This window comes from Sinohyriopsis cumingii, chromosome 11 (assembly GCF_028554795.1).
Source record: "Sinohyriopsis cumingii isolate HCF-2022 chromosome 11, ASM2855479v2, whole genome shotgun sequence".
In the NCBI taxonomy this organism is placed as follows: Eukaryota; Metazoa; Mollusca; class Bivalvia; order Unionida; family Unionidae; genus Sinohyriopsis; species Sinohyriopsis cumingii.
In genome coordinates, this window is record NC_142971.1 from 38,607,731 (window position 1) to 38,635,655 (window position 27,925).

Here is a 27,925-nt window from a genome sequence, read left to right on the forward strand (position 1 = left end):
TTGACCGGACTTTGCCAGCATTCCGATACCTGCATGAAAAATTCCCTCGACTCAGCGAAGCAAAGATTAAAGAGGGAGTTTTTGTGGGTCCTCAGATTCGAGAGCTTTTCAAAGATGACCGGTTCAACAACTTGCTGGAAGGTGACGCGAAACAAGCATGGAATGCTTTTCGCCTAGTTTCTACAAACTTCCTCGGAAATGTTAGGGCAGAAAACTATAAGGAACTAGTAGAAGACATGTTGATGAAGTATAAGAAACTTGGCTGCAATATGTCTCTAAAGATTCACTTCCTTCATTCCCATTTGGATTTCTTTCCTAGCAACTGTGGTATTGTTAGTGATGAACACGGCGAACGTTTTCATCAAGATATCGCAACAATGGAACAAAGATACCAGGGAAAATGGTCCACTACAATGCTGGCTGACTACTGCTGGACACTCCTCAGAGATGCTCCCGAACAGCTGTACAAGAGACAGGCGAAGAAATCTAAGATGTAGTCAATGACTTGATTTTTTATAGGTAGGCTATTACAGTTGACCTTTTACTATTGGAATGCATTTCGTTATGTAAACATTAATTTCTTGCAGATTACAAAAAAACTAGAGCCAATTTTGCAATTTGACTGTCATATTCGTGTTCAGCACATAAAAATTGATAAGAATTGACTAATTTTATTTCAGTAACATGACTTTTGTAAAAATTTGTTGTCCAGTGTAACTAACACCATTACCTAGGTGGCAGCCATATATAATGTATAGATCTACTCTCAACACTCCCAGTTAGAACGTATAAGGTGGTCTCGAACCCAGACCATCAGGGCCGCCCACAATACATGATAGGACCCCAAATCAGAACATATAAGGTAGTCTAAAAGCCCAAAGACTATCAGGTCCGGCAGCGCAAGGCTGAAAGTAAACCTAGATACGGGAAATAAGACCCCAAATAAGACAATAAGGTGGTCTAATCACAAAGACCATCAGGACCAGCGGCACAAGGCTGCAAACTAAAACCAATCTAGAATATATCATTAATGACCCCAAGCACTCCTAAACAGCTAAAGTGGTCTCAAAAAGCCCAAGACCAGTAGGGCCTGCCACACAATGTGGCAACATCCATATCCATAACCAACGCTGTCAACCTAGGTCCCAACTATATATCTAACCTACTCTCTAATAACAGCAGTTTTATTCCAAAATTATAAGACGACAATTTAGACCACGCATACCCTGGAGTCAGAAAGCAGTACCAACCTGTATCCAAAGACCGCCTCCCGGGCCTCAACCCTGCCTCCACTACCACGAATGCAGTGCACGCATTAAAAAGCAGCACAAGCGAACTTAGGTTGGGGCCAGTCCCACTAATTTAGGCCCTTCACTCATATCGATCGAAACTCAAAAGTACCTCGATCTGAGGGCCCAGTTAATAAGTATTCTGTGAACACGTTAAAGCCTGGGGAAAGTGGCACTACTTCCTTTCCTCAGGAGTAATTAAAAATCACGCTATGCGTGAACTAACCAGTGGTACATGCTCCTGGTGAGCGAACATCACTTTAATTTAAATGATAGATAGATAGTCATTCCATTCCATTCGATTCAAGACCGCCGAGGGGAGAAGAGCACCTAACCGACTACCGGACTACAAACACGAGATACCTATCTTGGCACGCACTTCACCTTGATAGATGTTTTTTTTTTCTTTTTTTTTTTTTTTTTTTCTGATTTGGAAATCTTTTAGCCGTCAAATCTTACAGGGTGCAATCCAACCAAGGAGGGATAGACCGCCTAGCAGCCTTAGCCGCCATCTTGACCAGTGCAGACAAAGGAAATCCAGCCAAGCAGCCCGCCCCGCAGCCATTTTGGATCATACCACCTCGTATAGTAATTAAGTACTTTAGTACAAGGTAGGAAAATTACTAAGCCTGCGGGCAATCAAAACTGTGCTGTTTACAACTCACTAAATATATTTTACCTTTCTTATACAAAACTCCTTACTTACTTAATTTGCCGCCTATTCTCTTAAACAGTCTCTAGGAACCATACTAGAATCAGCTGGACTGAATCCACACGTGGTAATAGCACGCATATATCATTGTGTGATTTTCAGTCATAGAGAATAAATACGTCAAATTATACAACTAACTAACCTCTACTTTTTTCTCACAATAACAATTCTAGCTGTTAGCACCGTTCCCGAAAACTGGCACTAGGAAACATACTAGTACCACGCCTGGTCAGAATCCTCACAAGTTACAAGCACAAGCTAACCGCTGTGAGATTTTCCGATACACGGAACTTAACAGCACTTCCTTCTCCTTTTCTAACCACAACTGCTATTAACAATATAATAACTTATAATCAAACCTTCCTCAAAACCCAAACTAGGAATGTCTCAACCAATTACAACAAACTTAACTTTCAAGCTAGAAATCAAATCAAGAGAGACAATAGACTAAAAAAGGAAATGAAAACCCACAATACCCCCACCCCTATGACACCAAACTCGCAAATAATCATAGGGAAATTGGACCTCAGTGCAAACTCCAAGCACTTAGAACTCTGCGAAAAGAAACTCAGCTTTTCCTCAACCCCTGAAAGGAATGATCTAATAACACTTCATTTAACCACCCCTGAGAGAAACGAATTAATTCAAACATTAGCAGCCGATCTAAGTATCAACTTAAAAACTTATTAAATCTATCGGCAAACAAGGAATTAGACGATACAATACCTATAGAAACCCCAATATCGCCACTCCAAAAACAAGACCGGCCACCCACCCCCAACTACATGGCCATTGCACAATCCCCGGAGGAAAAAAAAAAAAACTATAGCCACGATAATAGGAAACACACCGAAAATGGGGACCGACACATCTAACGGAAATAACTACACCCAAAATGGCGCCCAAGGGGACGATAACTTCACTCCCCTTCCCCCCCCCCCCCTTTCATACCAGTATCAGCAAACCCAAATACCATAATAGTCAGACCCCCGGACCATCAAAACCGTTAACTGAGAAACAATTACTCAGCAGCCAAAACAAATCACAAGTTAACCCACCCACCACAACCACTAAATCAAACCCTAATGTATGGGATGGTAAAGGGAAGGGACCCATGTACAACAAGAACAAACCTACCCCCCAAAATAACTCAAACACCCCCACCCCCAAAGAACCCCCCCCCCAAAAAAAAAAAAAAAAAGATTTCGTATCACCCCATAGAGCACACCCTGTATATCAGTAGCAACTCAAATAAACTGCTAAACTTAACCATTAAGTCTTACACAGTCCCAACTTAGGATTCATCAGGGACAATTCACAATATTCAGACCAAACACAAGATACATAATAGTACACTGCATCGCTCGCAGTCAAATGGCCAAACTCCTTGAAGTTGAAACAATTAATAACATTAGGGTTAAAGTCGAAATACACAAGCAGATAGGGATAAAGAACCAAATATCCAAAACACACAATAGCAACCAGACCCCAACAGCTAAAAACAATAACCCCCGAACAAATAACTTAAACACCCCCCCCACCCCACCCCCGCATGAACAACCCCACCTTTAAAGCAGTTCTCAAACTCACAGGACAAAATAAAGGGATAGATAATGAAACCCTCACTGCCAAACTCAAAGACAGTGGTACACCCATAAATAGGGCTTATAAACTTAAAAATCACCTAGGACAAGAAACAAACACAGCGATCCTGGAATCAAACGCCCCACTCTCAACCATGATTAGACTAGGGCACTCTGGGGCACGTCACCGCCTTGAGATCTACATAAACCCAGGTTATGTAGCAACTGCCAACACTGGAGACACTTCTCTAACAAATGTAGATATACCAAACTATGCTACAAATGCTGGGGCAATCACAAAGGCGAATGTCGTAGAGCAACACCTAAATGCACTGACTGCAGGGGCCCCCACCTACCGCAATTCCACTAATGCCCCACCACTATCAAGGGACATCAAACTATAGAAATCCTGAATAATAAGCAAATACCGTACCATGCGGCAAAAAAATTAACACCCAGTATCAAAAATCACCACAATGTCATGACCACAAACAAACCAGCAACTGAAGCAACCACAACCCAAACACAAAACCAACCAAGGTCAACCAAGACCAAATAAGCAAGATATACCTATAATCAAACTCCACAAAACCCCACAACCTCATTCGGAGGAAACATATTACCAACTCAAAAAATAAACCACTGTCAAACCCGACACTGAAAAAGTTACTCCAAGAGATCAAAACCGAGCTTATTAACAACCACCACTCCATCGTGGACAAAACAGATAGTAAGCAAAATCGAATTAACTTTAAAATTAACAACACAACCCACAATACAAACAATCAATAAAGGACCACCCCAATAATTAATTATACAACAACCCGCAATATAACAATATGGCAATGGAATGCTAGAGGGTTAACAAGTAATATCAGTGAACGTTAAGCTAAACTACAAAATATAGAACACAAACCAGATATTATCTGTATACAAGAAACAAAAATAACAAGCCGAACTAAACAAATACCTAAACTCCCAGGTTATTTCCCAGGCCACTTCAAAAATCGAACAACAGGACATATTTACAGCAGATAATATTTGAAATGCAACAACAGTAACCATAATACCAACCCAAGATAGCAACGAAGCATTTGAAGTTCAGTCCCTCATAATTCACACAGGCAAGGGTAACATACAAGTATTTAACAGCTATGACCCAGGGGGAAAATCAGACACAACTAATTTAATAACATATAAGCAAATAAATGACCACAGACAAGTAGACCAGATCGTCATCTGTGGAGATTTCAATGCCCATGACGAGCTGTGTATGTGTGTGTGGGGGGGGGGGGGGGGTGACGGACAAAAGAGGCAGAGTGATTGAAGAATGGACCGCTGAGTCTAACCTGACCATTTTATACGACGGCACAAAAACACACCTCAGCCAAGAAAACGGTCTCATGTCCGCCATCGACCTCACCATTTGCTCGCCTTCAATAACCCAGGTGGCAAACTGGAGGGTGGATCAAACCGACCCCTTGGGCAGTGACCACTTCCCAGTAATAGTTACCCTGCAGATGACGGTCCAGTACAATTCGCTCAAAAGAACCCCTAGATGGATATACCAAAAAGCAGATTGGATAACATTTAAAGAAACTCTACGCAAAGTAGACACCAAAAACCTAGAAAATGACAATACTAACAACTTTTATGAAAACCTGATTGACATCATACTAAAGGCAGCCAACACCAACATACCCAAAACTAGTGGTAACCCAAATAAACAAGCTGTCCCATTAGGAATGATGAATGCAAACAAGCCATCACTGATAAGAAAAAAGCTCTCAATAACTTTAAATGCTCTAAAAACTCTATTGACTTCACTATATATAAACAAAGGGAAAAGAACCTTAAAAACCTAATTAAACAGGCAAAGGAAACGACTTGGCATAAGTACTGCACAAATATCATTATCACAACTAGTACCAAACAAGTCTGGGATAAGATTAGATCAATTAGAGGGAAGTCAACTAACACCACCCCCCAAAATAGCTGGAGCAATTACTAATAAAGAAAAAGCTGGCCGACTAGCTCATCATTTCTCAGAGATGAGCAGTAACACCAACCACACCCCAGCATTTCAAATACATACGGACAAAGTAGAAAAAAAACCCCATAATAATCTCTTTAAAGACCTCGGTCCCAAAGTATCGAACCTAAATAAAGACATTACAACTTACGAATGGGATCTAGCATTAAAAACCAAAAATGAAACTAGCCCAGGGGAAGATCAAATAAGATACACCATATATAAAAATATCCCAAATAACGTTAAACAAACAATTATCAAATTACTAAACCAAATATGGACCTCAGGCAAACTACCCGATAAATGGAAGCATGCAGTAGTAATTCCAATACCTAAGCAAGGAAAAGATCCTAATGATATTAGCTCTTACAGACCGATTTCCATAACAAGATTTGTAAGATCATGGAAACCATAGTCACCAACCGACTGAAACACCACCTAGAGAGCAATAATTTAATCTCTGATAATCAATGCGGATTTAGAAATAAAAGATCCACCACGGATCAACTAATACGACTGGAAACCGCAATAAAATTAGCGTTCAACTCCAAACGCCAAGATGATAGGAATTTAATTGCAGTATTTATTGACCTCGAAAATGCATTGACCTTGTATGGACAAAAGACTTATTAACAAAACTCAACCACTATGCCATCACAGATCGAATGTTCAATTTCATTGAAAATTTCCTCGCCGATCGTAAAATAACAGAGTTGGCGACACCTGCTCTGAACCACACACTTGAATACGGTACACCACAAGGGAGCGTACTCAGTCCAACCCTTTTCAACATCATGATTCATGACTTGGACACCAACTTAACATCAAAGCTAATTGAACTTTCACAATTCGCAGATGATAGTGGACTATGGAGAGCAGGAAATCCCTCCAACCACAAAGTAATCGGCAAAATTCAAACAAGTTTAAACAAAAATAGGGAAATGAGCTGATAAATGGGGGTTCACATTATCCCATGAAAAAACTATAGCAGTGTTGTTCTCCGCCAAACGTAAATCCCAAAATCAGTTTCCAAAACTTACCATCCAAAATCAAGAAATTAAATTCGTAAAAGTAGCCAGATTTTTTAGGAATGTACTAGGACTCTTAACCTAAACTGGGGACATCACATAAATGAATTAGTTATAAGGTGCAATAAAGACCTTAACCTCCTTACAAACCTTAAAGGAACCACCTGGGGATCCAATCAAGAAACCTTACTGGCATTATATAAATCATTAATTAGGTCCAAACTAGACTACGGATGCCAAATTCACAACTCGGCACCCCAAAATAGCCTCAAAAAATTAGATAGCATACAAAGAAAGGCCCTAATTATCTGTACTGGACCACTACCATCCACATCACTAGTAGAGCTTCAAATCCTAACCGGAGAACTGCCGCTCCACCTTAGAAGGCAAGAACTCACCCTTAGATATGCAACCAGGCTAACAATCCACCCTGATACGCACCCGACAAGGCTAGCAAAAAATAAATGCAACAGACCTTTTAAAACTAAACCAACACAAACTATACCAGCAGTGAAACTAGTACACCAATTAGCTGAACAACTTCCTATAGATAACCTTCAAGCAGAAATTACAAATCACTATGATACAGAGCCATGGAACAATATCAACCCTTCAATTAACACCCTTATTACGAAATACAGCAACAGAAATGAACAAGAACACAAACTAAAAACAATCAGTATAGAAGAGATCAACACTAAATATCGTAACTTTATTTAAATATACACTGATGGATCAAAAATAACAGAACCACACAGAACAGCAGCAGCTTACGTAATCCCAGAACTTAACATTAAAATAGGACGAAGATTACCTAACCTCTGCTCTATATTCACAGCTGAATTCTGGGCCATCCTTGAAACCCTCAAATGGATTGAAGAAACAAATTACCCCAAGCGGTAATAATAAGTGACTCGCTAAGCGTCATAAACTCAATACTTAATAACAACACCAAATCAAGAGAAAACTATCTTAGGCAAACTAATCTATTGTTAAAAAAAAAACTAAACAAATAATAACTTACAAGTAGAATTTATGTGGATACCATCCAACATTAACATACCAGGTAACGATATGGCAGATATGACAGCTAAACAAAAACTAAACGAAACCACCCACATCAACCTAGATTATAGCATAAGTGAACTCTACAGCATATATAAAACCCTCATTGACAATAAATGGCAGGAACTATGGAATGCAACCACTCAAGGCAGAAAACTCAAAACCATCCTTAAAGAAGTTTGTAGAAATAGGAAACCACCCAAAACAAAAGGCAATGACCAAAAAATCATAAATAGAATACTCACAGGCAAAACCAAGCTGGCTAGCAGTTTGGGACAGTACATAGGACCACAATCACACAACCCCAACTGTTATCACTGCCGGGTCCCAGAAGACTTAGAGCATATTTTTAACAACTGCCACACACTTGAAAAGGAAAGGGCTAAGTTCAAAGTAAAACAAAGTAAGATTGGATCCCCAGCCACTTATCCAGAATTCTTGATGAACATAAACTCCAATATTAACTTAACATTCGAAAACATAATATCGTACCTAAAAGAAACGGGACTATATAAAAAGATTTAAATAACTGTAAAACAAGTTTTATACTCCTAATCAATAAAATAAGGAATTAAAATAAATAAGGACTAAATTACAAGACTATTAAACCCATAACACAAGACAGGGAACCAGTCCAATTAAATAGGGATCGCCCAGAATAGGTGACCTTGACCTACCTGGGATAAAATACATGGCCTGGAAAACATAAATTGCAAGACTTAAAATTAATTTTTTTTTTAATTTTAATAAAAAAGTAAAAATATATATATTTTTTAAATATATATGTACTTTTCTGTTTGGAAATTATGACGGCCGACTCCGTCTCGTGGGTTCACAGACTGACGCAACCGTTCATAGCCCGAATAATAAAAACCAACCAAGACCACAAAAACTTAAAATAGGAAATTAGGAATTGACTTAAAATTTTTTTATAAAAAAATCACTGTTTGGGAATTATGACGGCCGACTAGGTCTCGTGGGTTCACATACCGACACAGCCGTTCATAGCCTGAATAATAAAAACCAACTAAGCCCACAAAAACTTAAAATAGGAAGTTAGGAACTAATTAAAATAAAATATAAAAGAAAAAAATCCATTTTTTAATTATTATTTTTTTAATCCTACCTTACTCTTTAACTTTATTTATCTCCCTTTTCTTGTCTCTCAAACAACATCTTAACAATCTGGCATGAAAATTAACACCTCTACGAATCCACTCACTCAAACCCAGGTGACAGCCATAAACAAATACCTAGAATTACCGACAGGACCCAAAAATCAGATCGTATAAGGTGGTCTTGAACCCAGACCATCAGGACCGTCCACACTCAAACAAATTTAGGAACAAACGACCCCAAATTATCAATATATAAGGTGGTCTAAACTCCAAAGACCATCAGATCCCGCAGCACAAGGCTGCAAAACAAAAACTCTGCATTAGGAAGTATAACCCCAAATTAATACGCATAAGGTGGTCTAAAACCCAAAGACCATCGGATCCAGCAGCACAAAGCTGCAACGCAAACAGCACTATTAGACCCCTAAGACCCTAAAACCAATACAAATCAAGGTGGTTTCAAATACCCAAGACCACCAGGGCTCGCTACACAAGGTGGCAACATCAAAACCCATGGCTGTCAACCTGAGTATCTATCTTTAACCAACTCTAAACAGAACAGAGTTATCCTCCAAATTATGCAGGACGACACTTTTAGAAACTATACCGTGGAGCTTAGAAACGCCAAACTGTGTCATGAATCGCATCCCGATCCATAAGCCTTTTCCTCCTCTGCCACGACCGGACATCAAACATCACGCGTGCAGTGCACTCCCCCATAGCAATATACACGAGTGCGCGTTGGGTCCAATCCCACTCGTCTCAATCAGCAAAGCAATGCAACCTAAGCAATGAGTACGTGCTGGGTCCAATCCCACTCACCTCGGCCATACATCCAGGTCGCTAGGAACTAATTAGTACCTCGATCTGACGGCCTAATTAATAAGTGTTCTATGAACACATAAAAGCCTGGGGGATGTGGCTCTCCTTCCTTCCCCAAGGAGTGATTAAATAGCACGCTGTGCGTGCATAAAACAGTGATACATGCTCCATTGGAGCGAAAATCACTTTAATCCAACTAAGTAAGTCTGGCTACCCATTGTTGATTGGTGAAGAAGGCAAAAAATGAGCATTGTCGAAAAAATAATTGAGCTTCAGTGGCATATGGAGAATGCCAGACGGCTCCTAGAGGATTTAGCTATGGAGGAGGATGAGGAAATGAAGTTAAAAGAGGAGAAAGAAGAGAAGGAGGAGAAGGATATAATCCTCATGATGAGACAGATTTGCCATGTCGAGCCCATAAGAATAAAGAAACAGCTACCAGTCTTTACAGTACCTGTTACAGATGACTGGGATTGGGAGTTGGAGCTGGAAGCCCGCTGGCCCCAACACTAAGAGAGGATTGAAGTTTTTAAAAACAACCCTTTTCAGGGCTACTCAAAGCTCTAGAAAAGAGATAATATTCAATTTGCCAATGTGTGAATGTGGAGTAGTGTGAATATAAACACTCACTCTTTTTCTAGTGTAATTGTGTGTGTGATTGTATGAGCTCAAGTACGTTTGTGTGGATAGTAGATTATTGGGTTTTGTAAGCGCTCACGTATGTTTGTGTAGATAGTAAAGTGTTTGGGTTTTTTTAACCTTCCCTTCTGTGTGGATGGTATCTTTGGATTTTGTTTTTGCTGCTTCGCGTATGTGGATAGTAGATTTTGGTTATGTTTATGCTGCTTTGCGTGTGTGGACAGTATATTTCGGTTATGTTTTGGCTTCTCCCCGTGTGTGGATAGTAGATTATGGTTATGTTTTGGCTTCTCCCCGTGTGTGGAAAGTAGATTGTGGTTATGTTTCTGCTACTTTGCGTATGTGGATAGTAGATTTTGGTTATGTTTATGCTGCTTTGCGTGTGTGGATAGTATATTTTGGTTATGTTTTGGCTTCTCCCCGTGTGTGGATAGTAGATTATGGTTATGTTTTGGCTTCTCCCCGTGTGTGGATAGTATATTATGGTTATGTTTTTGCTGCTTCGCGTGTGTGGATAGTATATTTTGGGTTTGTTTCTGCTTCTCGGCGTGTGTGGATAGTATAGAAAGGGTTTGATTTTGCTTAATCGTGTGTGTGGATAGTATAGAAAGGGTTTGTTTTTTCTCCTTCCCGTGTGTGGATAGTATATTTGTGGTTAGTTATTTGTCTCCTCACCTCTGTGTGGATAGTAGATAATCTGAGAAGACAAAAGTAGGGGATGTTTTCCTTCACGTCCGTGCTTTCCAGATAAAAACTCAAAGCGTTCGGGAGAAGGAGAGTTGGTATTGGATGGTGGATGGCTTGTATGTAGTAGAAAGGCTTGATAATGAATGGAGGCATCCAGTTACCAAGGATTTTGTGAAGAGAATAAGAGGCTTCATTTTCCCACAATATTTGAAAGTGGGTCACTTGAAAGAAGCCCTTGATATTGTCATAAGAGTAAGGTGTTTCTTGGAAGATATCGTACAATGGACAGAGTGGTCTTTTGTAAAATGGGGGCTGGACAAGCTAAGAAAGCAAAAGAAATCATGAGAAACGTGTTAACAGAAGAAGTGAAGAAGATCAAAGAAACCTGGGCTAAAGAGAAAAAGGAAAGAGATAACAAAGAAAAAAGAAGAGTTTGAGAGGTTAAACAACAACTGGATGAAAGTCCAGGAGAAATTCAGAGCCATTGGCCATCCTGACTGGATGCCAGGAAATGAAAAGAAGAAGAAAGGAATATTGGGAAATTTTAGGAGATGGATGAAGAAATGGAGAAAGATGAAGAAGAAAAAAGCAGAAGAACCCAAAGGCCTTTTTCAGGGCCCCTCATTTGCCTCGAAAAAATTTACTTTCTTGCCTAACCCCCAAACATTTTTTTTTAAATTGTTGTATCAGTGTTTAGACTGTTGTATATGTGTTATATCAATCTATACCTTTGCTCAGTCCTGTAACGTTACCTGCCCTGTATAGTCCCACCCATGTTAAATTTCCCATGTTCAATTTCCCATTTGTGCCCTATATGGTCCCAGGGTGTTTTTCCTTCTTTGTTCTCATATGCCCTATAAAATTTTGCTCCATATCGTCCCAGGCTGTTTTGCCTATATATTTTTCATATGCCCCAAAGGGTCCCACTACACTACTTATAATGGCTTTTATGTGTTATTATCCTAGTATTCCCTTTTTTGGTGGTCACGTATTTTCCCTAAAAATGAATTTTGAGAAAAGAATTTGGAATGATGTCTTTCTTCGTTTGGTTTATATTGCTTATTTTTTTTTTTTCTTTTTATTGTTGTTCTGCAAAACAAATATCCAATTTTAGGCTTCGAGGCCCGAACTCCCCTCCCTTAAGGCATTTCGACCTGTTGGGCCAGTTTCCTTGCCTTTTTACTTTCATTTTCCGAATTTATAATCATCAGTGACATCTACGCTGTAGGCCGTTTCAGTTGGATTTGTTCGTTCCTTTTTGTCCCTTTATTATGTGCATATGCAGTTATAATAATTGTTTGTGTATATATTAAATCCTTTTTGTGTTTTGAGATAGGTTTACATTGAATAAAGTCTATATGGCTATTCTCTGTTTAAATGAGAAGAAAAGGATTTGTGTTTTGTTGTTAATTAGTGCATTTGTATTTATTATTACTACGGTCGTTTTTCTTCTCTCTCTCTCTTTCTCGTAAAATCTCGAAATAGTGAAGCAACTTATTTTCATTGTAACCTTTAAAACAGCTGAAAATATTTCATTTAAAGCAGATGTTAAATCCATTATTGATTTCTGCATATATATTAATGCATATATAATATAATATAATATAATATAATATAATATAATATAATATAATATAATATAAAAACCAAACATCGCAAAGTTTAAGTCAGCCTTGTATTTTGTATTCTAGATTTGTATTAAATTTGGTAAATTAGTAAATGACCTCAAAAGTGCTTTTTGCCAGGTCATGGTCAGATGATCGCGCTATTTTGTGTTTACAGCTAAATTACTTAAGGACGTAATGATCAAACAAAGTAATAAACAAACGCCTTGAGATAAGAACCTAGATACGTTTCATCGGTGCCAATCATTGGTCTTTGGAATGATGTTGCATGCCTTCATACCACTAGTTCAAGATTTTCTTTTCTTCGAAGAGGGTCTGAGCTGGATCAGAATAAGACTAATATTTCTTTTTGATTCATTATCAAACATTTGTCCAGTACTTGACTTTGGTCGTTGACTTGACATCCATAATATTGCTTTCTCGTCAGTAGCGTCGTTCTTTTGGCATTACGTCTAGACCAACATGCTACGCAGGCCTTCTCTTGTTCCGATCATCGCGTCAATGCTGTATCTTATCTCTTCTCCCACTTCATTTTCTTCTTTTACATTTTAACTACGAAGGTTACTGTGGATGCTGTTGTTCTTGCTATTGATCGTCTGTATCCATGTCTAGTAGTCTAAAATCATTTTCCTCAGACTTAATGGTAAGGGCGTTGCCGAATTCTAGAAGAAACATCACGTTCAGCGTGTTTTTCAGGGTTAGAGCAAACTAATTTTCACACGCAGTTGTCCCATGTTTCAGGGTCGAAATGTATCTTGTCTCTGCCTTGATCTAATGTGAAAATGAATCCACACATACATTACCATCCTGCATGGTCATCGCAGGAAATGTTGTGTGAGCTGTTGATAATTAATTGTCCTGCGACGTCAGACGGAGTCAAGTAAGATCTCAGATAATTATTGTGAGTAAAATTGGGTTTGAGGGTGTGTTACACAAAGTCTGTCTGTACCGGATGTCTCCATACTGGAGACTTTGCAGCGATGGACCTGGAAAATGCTTTGATCAGAAGTTCCGATGAGAGTTGCGATGCTGATGGTGCTAATGAAAAGACGTTTTAGTTAACTGACCCTGAAGAAATTATCCTCGATCTTGAATCACAGCCCACAACCAATTGGCAAGGTTTTTTTTTTTCTTCCAATCGTCGTATTTAATAACTGACCGTGCTTCTGGTTGGATATGTCGTTTCCTGCTAGAGTAAGACATTCGGTACATTGCACGAACATTCTCGCTTCTTGAATGGTAGTTTTGAAATCGTTAGCGTTGGCCATCAGACGATGCAACTTTGATTCAATTTCAGACGCACATCCATACCGCCCAGCAAATACCTGTGTTGGAGTTATATGTCCAAGGGTAAACGAGCCATCATTTCCAAACTACAATATTGATTGATTTTGTTTCGTCGATCATTAAATCCCACGTTGTGATCGTCGTCATCCTCTATCAAGTCCGTTTCGTCTTGAACGTTTCTGATATCCACTACACAAGCATCTGGGTGTGTTTTTGGTTTCTTTTCGTAACTGAGTAGATTGTCTAAGTAAGCTCGGTAAGCGTAATTGCCAATCTTGTTGCTAAATAGGTTGGTGTTCAAATACAAATCCACTTTGCTTAACAAGAGTTCATGAAATTATTGTCTGGTGTCGCTCTAGCTATTTAGTCTGGTTTGTATTGTCGTTTCCGACCACTGTCACTTTGAATCTGTTAGTGCTGATGTAGTCTTCGGTATGCCCCTTGATTCCAAACTTGATTGTAGCTCTTGCCATTGCGGACAATACTGGGTGGAAATCTGTCCACTGTGTTGCTTGTATCATCATCATGATGGCGTCACAGATCGAATTCTGGCTTGGACAATTCGCAGAAATTTAGCGGCATCATCTTTGCTTCTGAATAATTTAGGAATTGAAAGGGACACTGGCGGTTTCTAGGCCACTTTGTTATTGCCACGGTCGTGCTGTCTTAATCTATTATACGCCTCTTTCATCTCAAATTTGCTGCTGCGCTGATAACGAAGCTGCTTGGACGAGGGTGTAGAGTGAACTTTTAAACGTTTCCTGGGGTCCAAAGAGCTACTATTCCTCTGGATTGATACATTTTACCCCGTTTTCAGTAACACCCTCTTTTGGATTTTTACTATCGTCTAGCAAGTATTTTTTTAAAAATTATTTTACATGCGACAGGATGAGACTTTCAAAGCTAGCACTCCTTGGTGAACGGCATTGTCAAAAGAGCCGGACAGTACAAAAGAACTATTTGAAAATACTCCCCAAACCTTATCCCGATTGTCTAGCTATTTCCTCAGTACACGAGAAGCATAAGTTACAAGTCACTCGAGAAGAATCCTTTATTTTCATTGTGTTTCCTTTAGCGAATATGACATCTTCTCCAAATTGATGTGGATGAACAAATTCTTGGTGTATGTTATAGGAGTTTCCTTTATCTTCGTTACCACTGATCGCAGAATCCACAATAATATGAATCAGTCTGAGCAACAAAGCTGCAGTGCTTGCCACCACGTTTACTCAACAACATCCGAGTACACAAACATGGAAGTTGAGTCCTTTTTTCATTTTAACAGGGGCTCTAACTACTTGAGGAATATGGTGTAGCTGTTGATCATGATGGTGACGTCTTTCAATAGAGGAGCTATGGTCGTCTTTCCACCCAGAATAGCAAACAAGCTCATAGAAAGTTTGATGGACGCTGTATTGCTTTAGAGAAAATCCAAGTGTAGACAATGACATGGTGCGTAGTAGTATTCACGCATTTGGTGGATCATGCCAGTAAATCGCGAAAATGATCGCTGAATATATTCTAGATCATATCGATCAGATGTCTAGCCCAAAATTAATACCATCAGGTTACAAAAATTAGTTTGGTATTGGCTGCCGATGTGGGTTTTTTTTTCTTCTTCCTAATTGTTCTTGTACATCATGTAATATTTCCACGACGAATTTCTCTTGATCCCCGATTGTATTAAAACCTTTAATGGGATAAATGATTTCTACAAACGCTACTTCCCATTTGTGTTCGTTGTCTAGTTATTTCGACTGGGATAATTTCGACGTGAAACAACACATGTTGTTGGTGGGAAACGCCACATCCAGAAAACTGTCATTAGGTAAAGTTAATTATTCATTGTTCGGCCATTCTTTTATCAGAGTCGTCTCCCGATTTCAAAGAACTATTTTTCAAGGGGTTGATGTGCCTTTGTTGTTGTTGTTGTGACTTGAGTAGCCGTTGCTGCTACCGACAATATATTTTAACGGTGGATAGGAAGATATAGCCAATACAGTTACTGAGCCAAAACGGTCTATAGTTGTCTTATTGCAATTTAAAGTTTCCAATAACAACTTCATTACACGAAGACGATTTGGCAGAATAAGACGAATTTGTTACCTTAGAACACGTTCTCCACACGACATCCACGGTTATCGGTAGAATCAGAGGATAATTATTATACGTGACGGAAAATATGCTCAGTGAACTCTATCTCCTGTCAACATTTTATAAGTGAAATAACACAGAGTATGCCCTCGTCTCAGTTCTAGCAAACTTTAATATATATCGAAATCTGTGAAATTGTAAAGGACTACACATGTATGTATTTGTTAGTCAGTCCATTAAGAAACCTTCGAATGTCTGTGAATGTGTTTTCTGGTTGGATTACCACAGTCATTAATGCTACACGATTATCTGGTCAAATTTTAACAGAGTGAAATTGTTTGTTTGGTTTTTTTTGTTTGTTTTTTCATTGTTTTTTTTTTACTTGCGATTAAATGTTTATGCCCAGTTAATTGTGAACTTGGAAAACTGCACGGATACTTCTTTCCAAAGTTACAAGTATACAGATCAATCAATCAATTTCTTCCATATGATAGATGTCAGGTCTAAGACCAACTTGTCGATAGGAGGAGTGTTAGCTTCGAATCGGTTTGATTATATGGCATCGTTTCGGTTGTTGTATAGTACACACGTTAAAAATGTTTGTAAACGTCATGGCCTTTGTAATTTCAGAATATCTGAGTTTTCTCTGAAAAAAGAAAATGAAATCGTCTTTCCCATTTTGTACACCATCTCCACGATATATAAATATGTGTGCGTGCGTGTGTGTGAATTTACTCAATGCATCGATGAACAAGACTTAATTAGTAACGTGTATAAACCTTTCTCTGGACCAAGGATTTCTGGGCAATCAAATCAATCACAATTAACTATTAGTAATAAATTTTGTAATGCTTGTCATGACGACTGAAATCTTCTAGTAAATATGAGTTACCATCTTGACATGAAATGCATAGGCATATATACACTTTTAATAACAGTGATCATAACATTGAAATGTGACTAGACGTTAGATAAATAAATAAATAATAAATAAATAAAAAATGTTAATATAATGTTACGAGATAAAAGATATCTGCGCAAAGTTTACATCAGTAATCTATTTTGTACACATGCAACCCGGCACTATAACGGATGCCCTGCGTGTATACAAACATGGCACATTCCGGTTGCACTTTGCCTGACACATTTTGTCTATTTGACCTATTAAAAAAAATGTTTGGTAGAGTGCATTAGATATATTTTTAAAAAATCATGCAAGGGCAGCTTCAAGTACGAGTTTACTTATTATAGGGTTTTGTATTTTTTTTAAACTCATGTGATTATTGAACAAAATTAAACAATCATCATGCAGAAGGAAGTTACGGCTACACTGAAATTCTGCAAATATTAGATTTTATGAAGTTAGTTCGAACGACAGTTTATTTATTTCATTTACTGGAAATGTGCATTTCCAATGCATTTGGCGGTGATTTTCAGTCTTATGTCACTGATTTGTGTATTTTATATGTTGATTGTGATACGAAATATATTGATTCCATGTTTAGTCATTTAAAGTATAACGAATTTCTTTCTCTCTCTCTGTCTCTCTCTCTCAAAGTTGAAAATGACTGTGCGTGCTGGTGAAATGCACCTGAAACAACACGAAGTACACAAACTTGATGTATCATGAAATACGGAAACGAATTTTCACACAGAAGGCAGCTTTATTTTCCTAAACTGCACAGTGAAACCTTCAAGTTAAAAATAGTAAATACTCATCAAAAGTAAAGCTCTAACTGTGTACACTTAAATCCAAATCAACTCCAATCATTCAGATTGGAAAATAAAGGACATTTTAGATTTTTTTCCTTCTTCATGGCTATACACATTTCTTTCTTGCAACACAGATTGCTAGTGGGGGAAAATTACGGGTATACCTCTTTTTCTTTGAATTCTAGCCCAATGCAGACCCTGAAACGTTACCTCATCATCGATATTTTGTTTTAATTTTCGAAAATTAATCGAAAATAATGTAAACGTCAGTATGTGTATTTTTCATGATACGGTCTAAAGAAACTTTGTCTAGTAATCCTTCTATAGTTGTGCTGAATTTCTCACATGGACGAGCATCCCAAAGTATGTACCCTTCTTTATTACTCACTATCTTACATTGAAATAGCTATTAAATTATACTGACAGTAACCACACATTTATCATTCCTGATAAGTATTTGTTAATAGTTGTGTTTGTTTCTTTGTTTTGAATTTATTTCCTACATTTAAAATTAATTATAAATGCATGTGGTTTTATTCCCTCTGTTTCTTTCTGTCTGTCTGCCTGTCTCTCTCTCTCTCTCTCTCTCTCTCTCTCTCTCTGGACATATGCATTGAAACCTCAGCAAACCGAAATCCCATTGAAACCGAATTATCTATGTGGTCACGAACTTTTTTCTCTCAATAAAATTCAACTGGGCTAATCGAAAGTCCATCTGCTCTAAAACCCTCCCTGTGTTCACCTCCCTCCAACAGTCGCCATCTGATGACACCTAGCTGCTTAAATAGGTGAATTATTCCACCTCTTGCAGCTAGCTGTTGCTCATTGTAACAGGCCTGTTGACCCTGGGGATGATGTTGACGAATTTTGTGTTGTTTATATTCAAGTTTAAATCGATGCTGCTTGCGTTTTCTGTCAGAACCTCTGTCTTCTGTTGAATGTCCTGATGTCAGCTGGAAACAAGATTACTATCATCTGCACAATCCAGGTCATCTAGCATCAATGTTAACGTTCACTGTACGCCACGCTTACCATGTGTTATTGCTTCTTTCACCTGCCAGTCCATTGCAAGGACAAAGAGGAATAGTAACAAAATACAGCCTTGTTTCACCCCAGTTTTAGCCTCAAACGTTATGTTATATGGCTGTTGTATAACACTCTGGATTGAAAATCCTCGTATAATGCCCGATGACGTTGACCATGTTCTGTGGGATGCCATCGTGGTTTAAAATCTTCGACAGTGATGCCAGGTGTTAACTGGCAAAAGCTTTTGCAGAGTCGACAAGCACCACATGTTCTATTCATTGGAATGTATAAGAATATGTATCAGTACAACACTCTGATATATGCATCATGTACCTTTTCAGAACCCGTCGTGTTCATGCAGAGTGTGATCGTCGACGGCGGCTGTGATTTGTTTAAGATTTGTGTCCAGTAGGTGTTTCTTGATCACTCTCCAGTCTTCAATTTTTATCCAAGCTGTTTCTGAGATCGATTCTGACCATGCTTTTTCTATAGTCAAACACCATTGCCTTGTTAAATTTTATATTTGGAGATCGCTGAATCTGTTCTATATTGAACTTCGACATGATTTAGTGGTCTTGGAGTTTAGAGATATCGAAGTTTTGTTTTGGGGATATCCGGTCCTGGTTTTCTTCAGTTTAAGTGCCACCTTTGCCACGACGAGAGTGTGGTCGCTGCCAGAATCAACATTTATCATCACCTTTACATCCTGCACAGATCTTAGCCATTTGACATTGATGATGATGTGGTCAGTCTGACTGACTTTACATCGTGTGATTTCCAGGTCGGCTAATGAATGTCTTTGCTTGTAAAGAGTGTTCAACCAATGACAAATTTGTTTTCCTAACAGCCTCTCTACGTTTCTATTCATACTGCTCCTTCCATGCTTTGCCATGATCCTCTCCCTGTCTTCATATTTTTCTCCTACCTTGGTTTTGAAGTCTCCACTAAGCAGAAGCACATCATGCCTCTTTTGGATGTTTTGTACAGGTGAGTGAAGGTTGTCATAAAAGTTGTCCCTGGACTTTTCTACAGTATCTTCTGTGGAGACATATCCGACCACAACAGATGGCTTGGTGAGCATGGATTTTATTCTTACATTCTGTAGTCTCTCATTTATTGATTTTCATTGAGTAAGAGTACTGGCCTTCACTTTCTTGACAATAATTGCCGCCCCGATATGATGGTTATAGTCGTCTCTCCCTGATCGGATAATGATGTGTTCGGTGGCTAAATTTCGCCTTCTGCTCAAATCCATCTGGTCTCTATCAGTCTAAGCAGACGTAAGTTGTTGTTTTGCATTGACCTAAGTGTATATCATGGGGAAGTGATGATGACTCTTCTCCCTGCCTCAAAGGGAGGGAGACATATTGGTTATTTGCCGTCCGTAGGTTCTTCCTTCCATACTTTCTTGTAAGCAAGATATCTCAAAAGAACTGAGCTGAAGCTGACCAGGTTGCATATTTAAATACCTTGTCACATATTGGGTCGATTAGACTCTGGCAAACTTCTCCTGATTTTTCAACTTATTTCTTTACACACATTTTTTTACTTTGTTATTATTAAATCATTTAACACGATTATGCGACCTGATTTAGACTAAGTTCGAAACGTCGGCGACACAAGATCGATTTTCTTCATGAGTCCTGTTTCAGGTAACTTGTTTATTTCATGCATTAATTTACTCATTGATAATTCATTCCTCTCCGATCTTTTAAAAACTACTTTAAAAAAAAAAGAAAAGCGATTGCGTGGCCGATATAAACCGTTCCTATTCTTTTTTTTATAGAAAGGATACGATCATTTTATTCTTGAGAAGTACAAACACTCAAATACACTTGTAACAAAGTGAAGAACCAATATGTTTTGCTCTCTCGATAAATCAGTGAATACAGTTTTGTTGCTTGCGGTTTTCAAGAAGAATTTCGGAAACTGTAACTTTCTTGAAGCACATGAAAACCCCATCGTACACAATTTCTGGCCTTTTATTTTACATTGTAGCAATGTCTCGCTTTCTTTCCATCATTTGCTCTTTCGATAAATCAGTCAAACAGCCGAACAATTTATGTTGTAACAATCTTAAAGGACAAGAACACCTTTTCTTTTACGCCATTTTGATCTTAATAGACAATATAGCAATGTATCGTTCTTTGTTTCAACAACAGCATATTTAAGACTTGAATGTAGTTGTCTATGAAACTTGATCTGAAATAAAATTTACCTTACTTAAAAGAAAACCAATGACTTTTATTAAGTGTTTAGGTTCTTTTCTCCGTCCTATTCAATGTATATAGTGTCCTTCGGTGATTAATTCCCATGAGTACTGGTCAGTATGTGTGGGTTCTGGTGAGTATGGGTGGGGGGGGGGGCGATGGTGAATAGAGGTGGGTTTAGGTAAGTTGGTGTGGGTGCTGGTTAGTAAGACAGTGTGTTGGTCAGGTACCTGTATGTATTGGTCATTATTACGGTGCGTTGGTCAGTAGTCGTCAGTAATATCTAGTCAGATACTTTGTTAATCTTTCGTTGTCGGTGTCTTTCACAGTTCATCCCCTTGTCCACCAAACTGCGCCTCCATGTTTAACCTATTTACGTTACTCATACACCATTCCACTTGTCGTCAGACAGCTGCAGCACCAGCCCTGATTTATATGTTGATTTTATTGTTACCTAAACCTTCGCCTTTCAAAAATTCTAAAGCCCCTCCCGAACATGTTTCAAAAAGCATATTAGTCGCAATTTTCGTTAATTGGAGCTAAGATATAAAGGAGCAAAACGAGTTTATTACTCAGCACATTATACAATTTAATAGAAAAACGGATCTGTCTACACTTCCAATCCGGTATTATTTTTTACTTTATCGGACACTAAAGCCTGTTTTTGAGTGCATGAAATAATATCAATTAATTAAGTTTATAATTTAATATTCTTCAGTACGAAAATGTGCTACTTTGAATAAGAATATAAAGTTTTCTGAAATTAAAATAAAAATTCTTAAATACTCGGATTTAGGCGTTGATAGTACATAGCAAATTTAAAGGAGTCCAAAATTAAAGAGATTGCAGTTCTATTCGTCCTTTTCAGTAGCGCGCGCACACACACACACACACACACACACACACACTAAAGGTTGTGACAAAATTGCTTCTTGATCGTGACTTATATGATCACTTGATTCCTATTCAATGCACCAAGTATATTCCGCTGACCATCTTCGGAAGCGCTAAGGTTCCGACCTGTTAACCCTATTTGAAGATAGGGTTAACATACTGGAACCTTGCCGAGCGAAGATACCCGCTGACCTAATGATCAAATTCTTGTTCAGTGATACAAAATTCTTTGAACATAAATATTTAGTTTCCCTGCATTCAGTCCTTTCTTTTCTTCTGCCAAGTAAGCTAGAAAATCTACACTTTAACTCGCATCCTTACAAGACTGATATCCTGTCTTAATTTTCTACAGAATTGCAGTCAACACACTAATTTTATTAACAAACACATAGGCCTAACAAAGGCCTGAGGTTATTGAAAATTCCAATTTCCGTTTATGTATATGTTCCCCATCCTTCCCACACACACATATACACACATACACACTTTTCACAAAGACATTTTCGCAAACATACGTCCGTGGACCTATTCGCAGATAGACGAATTTACAATCAACGTGAATCAAGTTGCACGTGCCAACCCCCAGCCCCACTCCATACAAATTACGTGAACATGAATCAGAGACTCTTTGCAAAATTCAAGTAAAGACAGTTTTTGCACTTTATGTTACCTTGAAAATCAGGGCCGTGCAGAGGATTTGGGGGCCCCGAGCATCATTCATATTTTGCCCCCCCCCCCCCCACACAACAAAATTAATAATAAATAAATAGCCGATTATAGTAAGTCCAGCTTGCTTTTGTTACACGGTCATTTTTCTTACACTTGTTTTTGAAAATTCCTCAATGATATCATGGAAATCAAGTTTTCGCGTTAATTCACACTCAATACTCAAAATGGCATGATAATAATAATAATAATTTTTTTGTTGTTGAGTTTAATTATAGCAGCGTTCGCACAACTGTGCATGTGCCACTTTTTTCTGACTGCACCGCAGCCTGCTAGTTGTTCCTGGGGAAGGGGATGGTGCCACCTCCCCCAGGCTTTTATGGATTCAAGGAACCCTGATAGTTTGGCCTCAATCTGTGGGTCCATAAAGGTCCCTACAGTTGAATGGTTGGCTGTCATTATTGGGAAGGAGAGCTCGGGAACGGTCTTGCTTGCTTTACATCGCTGGTTTCTTGTTGCATTTGCCTGGTGGTTTTTTTTTTTTTTTTTTTTGAGATTTGTTTTCTTTTTTTCCTTCAAAATGTGCTAAAAGGAGGGGGGATGTTCTATGCTGTTTATAGATGTTCTTTGTAGATATCATGTATGAAGAGAGATTTTCAAGGTTATTATGGGATTACTAGTCGAGGTGTTTAGGGTGTGGTTCCTACGTTATTTAAAATTTTTAGATATTACCTCTTTAAGTTATTTATTAATTGATGTTTTTAGAGATTGAATGTTATTTATACTTTATTTAGCAAGAGACCGGAGTCCTAGCCGATATCACGGTTCGTTAAGGACATCTAGGAGAGGAATCCTAGCTGATTACTCGGTTCGTTAAGGACATCTAGGACATCCGATTTTGCGGTTTCCTTAGTTTTTTATAGGTGCTTCGTAAGTGAATTATTTATTAATACTTTTATAAAATTGAATGATATGTTATGGTTTTTTATGTGGTGGCTTCTAAATTTATTTAGCTAGTTACTGGGTCTTTTGGTTTTGTGGGGATGGTAATTATATTTTGTTCCTAAGTTCTGCTGAGTCTATGAATTGATTTATATTTTTATATGCTGATTGTTTATTTTTATTAGAGTCCATAAGTAACTCTGGGTATGCGTGTGGTGATCCAATCTCTTTTTGGTTTTTGATAAATACTTTCCGAGCGGGTTGATATTTTGGGCATATATTGAATACGTGGTGTAGATCTTCGGTGGTGTGGCAGTTAAAGCAGTTAATGGTTGCTGGTTTGGGTCCTATAAACCTTCCAAAACTGCTTGCTAGTTTAGTTTTTCCAGTTATTATCCTGTTTATGGTTTTCTGTTCTAAATAGGTACCCTTAGGTAGCTGTATGTTCCTATCTACGTTTTTTTGGGTTTCATGGTGCTTTTTACCTTTTGTGGAGGAGTTCCAAAAATCTTGCCATGTTTGGTCTATATATGTTTGTGCGAAGCTTATTGCTTCTGTAAAGCTATAGTTAAGCTTGATAGAGTTTTGATCCTAGTTTGGTTTTTGCAACTTTGTATGCTGTTTCGTTGCCAGAGATTCCAATGTGCGACGGTATCCACATGAGCTCGACTAATTGATGTGCTGTGGTGATATCGTCGATTAATTGGCATGCTCTGTCGAGGAATTGTTCCCTAGAGTGTGTACTGCGATTTTGGATTGATTTGATAACGCTTAGGGAATCGCTTATAATGACTGCTTTAGGTATTTGGTTGTCTATGATCCATTGTAGTGATTCAAGTATAGCCCAGAATTCATTGGTGTAAATGGAGCAATAGTCAGGTAATCTGGATCCCGTTTGTATATTGAATTCAGGGATGACTATTGCTGCTGCTGTTCTTGGTGGGTTGTTTGTTTTTGATCCATCGGTATATATTTTAACATAGTCCGGGTATTTTTGGTTGATTTCGTTTACCAGTACAGGTTTTAGTAAGTTTTCTTGTCCTTCTTTATTGCCTAATTTGGTAGCTTCAATGTTAATCCTTGGTGGTTTTTGTAACCATGGTGATTTGTTCTGGTCTGTATTGTTTGTTACCTGTTTTTTTAGTAGAGGTATCTTTTCTCTTAGTTCAAGGATTACTTTGCCACTTGGTGTGATAGGTATGATTTTGGGTTTGAAGACAACTTTACACTTATTTATAACTATTTTGGTGGGATGGTTGTCTGGGTGGGTATCTAATCGAATGGAGTATCGGAGGAGCAGTTCTTGCCTACGTAATTTTAAGGGTAGTTCTCCTGTTAGTGTTTGTAGTTCTTCTAATGATGTTGAGGGGAGTGTTCCTGTGCATAATAGCAAGGCTTTTCTCTGGATAGTGTCAAGTTTTTGTAGTACAGGCTGCTTAGCCGAGTTATATGCTTGGCAACCGTAATCCAGTTTTGATCTAATTAGGCTTTTATATATCGTGAGGAGGGTTTCCTGGTTGGATCCCCAGTCAGTCCCTGTGATGTTCCTGAGTAAATTGAGATCTTTGTTACAATTCTGGGTGAGTTGTTCAATGTACTGTTTCCATGTGAGGTGGTTGTCAAAGAACATTCCTAGGAATTTTACTAATGTTACGTATTTGATTAATTGATTTTGTATATAGAAGTTTGGATAGACTAGGTTGTCATTTCGTTTGGGGGTGAATATGATTGCCACAGTTTTTTCATGAGATATTTTGAAACCCCATTTGTCAGCCCATCTCCCTATGTTGTCTAGGCTCTGCTGGATTTCTTTAACTACTGTGTTATTGGCAGGATTTCCATTCCTCCATATGCCACTATAAACTGCAAATTGTGACAAGTTTATTTTTGTGGAGGCTACCATGAGGTCAAAGTCGTTTACCATTAGGTTAAATAGTAACGGACTTATTACACTGCCTTGCGGTGTTCCATTTTCAAGTGAAAATTCTTCCGAATGGGTGTTGCCTATTCTTGTGGTAATTTTCCGGCCTGTGAGGAAATCGCCAATCCAGTTGAACAAGCGTCCAGTTATTCCAAATTGGTTTAATTTGGCCATTAGTCCATTGGTCCATACTAGGTCGAACGCTTTTTCTAGGTCTAAAAAAAACCGGTATGAGGTTGCGATATAAAAATAATAATAATAATAATGAGGACTTTTTATAGCACCTAATCTTTAGAAGCTCTAAGCGCTTTACAACATTAGACAACACCTATAAGATACCTATAAGATAAGAAACATAATAATATTATTACAAAAACAAACAACATAAAATTAGAAAAACATTAAAAAATAAAAAACATGCTGAGAATATTTCAGGTAGGAAACATTATTAGGTCTTTAAGTTTGTTCTTGCAGTCGAAATAAGTGAGCTTTGAGAGCCTTCTTGAATGTGATCACTGTGTCTTTGTGTCTAAGTTCAGTGGGCAGTTCATTCCACGTTGCTGTGCCCTGGTATGCAAAAGAATGCTGTCCATATGATTTTGTTTTCACAGTGAGAATAATGAGTATACGATTGTCAGAAGAGGAGCGTAAGTATCTTGCTGGTGTGTACACATGGGTGAGGTCAGAAAGGTATGTTGGACTAGAGTCCGACAGTAAAATGTAGCACAGAGAACAAATTTTGTGCTTGATTCTGGATCGAATGGATAGCCAGTGATCCGAGCAGCTGTGTTTGGAACTTTTTGAAGTTTCTGGAGTAGATATTGAGATGAACCAGACAGAATTGAGTTACAATAGTCCAGTCTTGAAAGTACTAATGAACACAAGTGTTACAGTGACATCAACTGAAAGATATCTGCGAATTGAGCTGATGCGTCTCAGCTTAATATATGCAGCCTTGCATGTGTTCCAGACATGTTGGTGCAATGTGAGAGTACTGTCCAGAGTACTGATTGTGTGAATTTAATGTTGGCGTTGCTGATATTTATTGTTTGAGGTAAAGGATGTGAATGAGAAAGCCTCTGTTTTGTGATCAGAATGGCCTTAGTTTTATTATCATTCATCTGCAGCTTGTTACAAGTCATCCATGATTTCACATCAGAAATGCACCTCTCTACACCTTGGATGGTAGCAGCAACTTCAGTTGGGTGGCTAGATTTTTATATTTGGGTGTCATCAGCGTACAATTGGTGAGACACTGCATGATGATCTATGACACTTGAGAGCAACTGAGTGTACATAATGAAGAGAACAGGTCCAAGAACAGACCCCTGTGGAACACCACAACATATATCAACTAGGCTGGAGTGTATTTCATTTGCAGATACAATTTGTGGCCTGTTGACCAAGTAGGACTTGAGCCACAGTAAGGCTGTATCATGAATGCCAAATACATGCTGCAGACGGTGCAGTAATATATCATGGTCTATTGTGTCAAATGCTGCAGACAAATCAAGGAGGGTGAGGACTGTAATCTTTCCGCTATCCAACGCAGAGAGAATGTCATTAACTACTTTTAGAAGAGTATTTTCAGTACTGTGGCAAGGGCGATATGCAGATTGTACATTGCTAAAAAGACTATTTGAATTTAGATGAGATGCAAGCTGGGATAGAACAACCTTTCCTAAGATTTTTGAAATGAATGGGAGATTAGAAACTGGGCGGTAGTTCTTTCAATCGTTATGGTCTAGTGTTAGTTTCTTCAGCAGAGGCTTTACAATGGCAGTTTTGAAAAATGATGGGAATTCCCCAGATGAGAGAGAGAGAGATACACTGGTCAACAGTGAAATCATTACTGACTTGAAAAGGCCCTAATCTGTAGTATTTTGGTGTGCCGAACACGAATATAACCGTGAAAAATTTGTATTGGCTCTCGTTTTGAAGATATTCATATACCTCATTTTCTATGTTTCACTGTGTAAATTTCTCCAGTAGGACTGCAGCAACATCCGGAATAATGATGTAACATTGCATAATACCATCATGCTCACATCATCCACAGTTGATTGCATCATTTTCTGATGCAATGCAATACTAATGCCATGCGGCTGCTGAAGTAAGTTGACGTCAGCAGTGTACTATACATGTGTAGGCCTATTATACTAATGCCAGGCGGCTGCTGAAGCTGACGTAAGCAGTGTACTATATAAAGCCCAATCAGATAGGTTCAGCATTTAAAATATTTTAGACGTTGTGCGAGACAGTTCAAGCTACTGTTACATAAAACTTATTATTTTATCCATTTACGTACAATAAAGAACAGTAATGCCTCGAAAGTGTGTTAATACCGCGGACAATTTTTGCTATATTTGTGGGGAAGTGACATTTGCCAACCAGAAGAAAAGTATCAATTCTCAAGTGAAGAAGGCATATCATCTTTACTTCGGATGCAAGGTTGGTGACCAAGACAAGCCTTGGGCTCCGCATATATGCTGTGCTACATGTACAACACAGCTTTCACAGTGGTTGAATTGCAAAAGGTCATCAATGCCGTTTGCAGTCCCAATGGTGTGGA

At 38.4% G+C, this 27,925-nt stretch overlaps 1 protein-coding gene across 1 annotated transcript; it reads right to left on the minus strand.

The window, feature by feature from the left end:
* Window positions 1–19,264: 19,264 nt before the first annotated feature.
* Window positions 19,265–19,801, minus strand: LOC149787949 (protein CFDP2-like). The gene has a single exon (XM_089973498.1). It carries the CDS (start codon window positions 19,799–19,801, stop codon window positions 19,265–19,267), a length of 537 nt encoding a protein of 178 aa, XP_089829624.1.
* Window positions 19,802–27,925: the final 8,124 nt, after the last annotated feature.